This window comes from Bidens hawaiensis, unplaced genomic scaffold (assembly GCF_021521415.1).
Source record: "Bidens hawaiensis isolate Kalapana, Puna unplaced genomic scaffold, B.hawaiensis_p1.1 tig00031471_1, whole genome shotgun sequence".
Classification (NCBI taxonomy): domain Eukaryota; kingdom Viridiplantae; phylum Streptophyta; class Magnoliopsida; order Asterales; family Asteraceae; genus Bidens; species Bidens hawaiensis.
In genome coordinates, this window is record NW_027495305.1 from 157,378 (window position 1) to 160,219 (window position 2,842).

At 36.0% G+C, this 2,842-nt stretch overlaps 1 protein-coding gene across 1 annotated transcript; it reads right to left on the reverse strand.

Annotated features, from left to right (window-relative positions):
* Positions 1-754: 754 nt before the first annotated feature.
* On the reverse strand, positions 755-1,417 carry LOC143582147 (uncharacterized). The gene has a single exon (XM_077064778.1). The coding sequence runs from the start codon at positions 1,415-1,417 to the stop codon at positions 755-757; it is 663 nt and encodes a 220-aa protein (XP_076920893.1).
* Positions 1,418-2,842: the final 1,425 nt, after the last annotated feature.

Genomic DNA, 2,842 nt, shown 5'->3' on the forward strand with positions numbered 1-2,842 from the left:
ATGAAAATCTATAAATTCTGTTTGGTTCTGATGGTTTTAATTACATGCAAGACGGAACCAAAAAATCAATTTTTACGGAAATATAAAATCTAACCGTTGCCTTTTTATATGAATCGGTTGATTCGGTTTTCATGGGTTACGGTTTTCACACACACCTATATCCCTCATTGTTCGTTTCCAACATATTTATATTATGCACCACTTTCTTCATTATACAATCTCTTCCTTGTTATGAATCTTGCTAACCGGATTGAATTACGCCATAATTTGATGATTAGAGATTACGTTGGCGTAGTTACGTTTGCTCGCACATCAACCGGTCATCTTAAATAAACGGCAGATGTTACACACACCTCGACTCGCTTACACCCCGAGAAAAACGTGCAATTCTATTACAAAAATATTGACTCTCTTTTTATTATCAAAATAATAAAAAGTTATATACTTGTTACGTGGTTACCCATTATTTTAGTTTATCTTGTTCGTGTCACCGCGGGGAAATAACGTCCCGTTACCATTAATAACGGCGTTAAATCCTATCCAACGGCATTTCACGGCGGTAGGGTAACTGTTTCGGTTGCGTTGACGGCGACGATACGTTCTTCAGAGTGTAGTTAACAGTCCGCCGGTACGGACCGAACCACTTGTTCTGCATGAACCGGTTTTTTTCTTCCACGGCGGGAGGAGTAATCCTCTGCTTCTCAACGACCGTTTCGTCTCATCGCTTAACAACTTCACGATCAGTTTCAGATCTTCACTTTTTCCGACGAAAACCGCCGGAATGTGACGTAACAACCGGCGGAAGTGCGGCGTTTCTCTCGCGATGTCGAATTCGCCGGCGAAGTTCAGATCGATGTGGTAGCGAGTGCCGGAATCCGTACGGGACAACGTCGATGAACTCGTAGTTGCCGGAGGTAAGTCCGCCGCAGGTATTCCACTTCGTTTTACATATCGCTGCGTTATAACCGTTGTTTTGAAGATACAGCATCACGTTTCTGTTACGGATCTGTCTGTTAGGGTTTGGCGATTGAAAAAGCTCATTCGCTTTTAATACATTAGCTAGCAACACGTTTCTAAACCTATCAACGTTTTGATTATTAAACACTGATATCAAGCTCTCGATTATAACGTCCGTACGATCGCCATCGGAATCACATTCCAGATCTGAATCGTTATCGTCATCGGAGTCAGCATTACGTCGTTCTCCGTCGTAACCGTCGCATTCGCCGTCGTTTTCTCCTGCGTGGTGGAGGAAGCAATCGAGTAGTTCCGATAATGTGTCGTCGTCTTCGTCGGCACTGTGTTCGATACCGCTGCTAACGTACGCCGGTTGTGGAATATCCCGCCCGACGATCCGATCCTTGACTCGGTCGTCCAGCGGGTCAGTGACTCGTTTTGTTCTATTAAATACAGGCATTATTATTTTCAGATGAATGTTGTACTGTGATGTGTTTCAAAAGCTTGAACAATTTTTGGTTTAAATTTATAGATGAAATGGAAGGTATTTTGATCGAGAATATTCGTTTTTGAAATGGATTTAATTAAATAAAAAAATGATATGGTTTTAATCAATAATAATTCAACCTTATCATGACAGTTCCTTTAATAAAGTGCCGTAAACAAAGCTATGAGATGGTGCAGTAGCATGTTGTACGGTACAAGCTTATTGAAAATTAAATTATAGGCATATCCAAAGAAGATAGAGAGTTTATTCCAACAGTAACGAATAATGGTTATTTGGCGCGATGTAGCAAAATAATAATAATATGAATTGTGTCAAAATATTGTTATGGTATTTGATAATCGTCTATTTTGATTTTTGTTTGTTAAATGTACTAAAGAACACATATACAATAACTAAGGGAAAAGTTAAAATACAAAAGGAGACAAAAAAGAGCAGGATGAAAAGGATTTGTGGTCACACAAAAAACCCCTTAAAAATTTTTAAAAAATTAATAAAAAAAAAACCATAACTCAAAATATAAATAAAAAATTAAAAAAACAAAAATGTTTCCTTCGTCATTTTCATTCCGAAAAAATACCCCGAAAAGACACAATTATAACTAAAAAACACAATAAATCGCAAAATAGAACACAATGTTAACTAATGTAACACAATATCAAGGAAAAAAAGACACAATGTTAAGGAAAAAAGACACAATCATTGATGAAAATAAACACACAACACAATGATAAACAAAAAGACACAATGGTCTTTTTCACTTAGCATTGTGTCTTTTTCAAGTGTTTTTTTAAGAACGAGGAAGACGGTGGAAACATTTTTGTGTTTTTACTTTTTTTGTTTTTTTATTAAATTTTGAGTTATGATTTTTTATTTATTTATTTTTAATTTTTTTGAAGGGCTTTTTTGTGTGACTGTAAATCCTTTTCATCATTCTCATTTTTGTCTCCCTTTGTAGAATAACTTGACCCACAATAACAATATACTTCTATATAATTATAATTTTTAAACATGAAACCAAAAGGTCACGCCAAATAATCATCTTATGAGGTTACACTTTACAGTTAAAAAAATATCAACTTAAAACACGGCACCCGTTGTTCCGTATGATCCGCTCAAGTACATCTTTGGTATGAACCTCTAATATCTCTGTCCTAAACGTTGGGGTCGTATCTTAAAAGAGATGCCTAACTGACTCTTATATCTTTCTGAATATAGAAATGAAATCGAAACTAAAGGCACCGTAAATCGTATTTGAAGGTCCATAATGCATATGCATTTGAGAGACAATGTTAGCTGAATACTACAACCAATTGAGCTCCGAATAATGTGTTTAGTACTTTTTATTTGTGTGTAGTAGTGTAGTACAAAAGATATGTA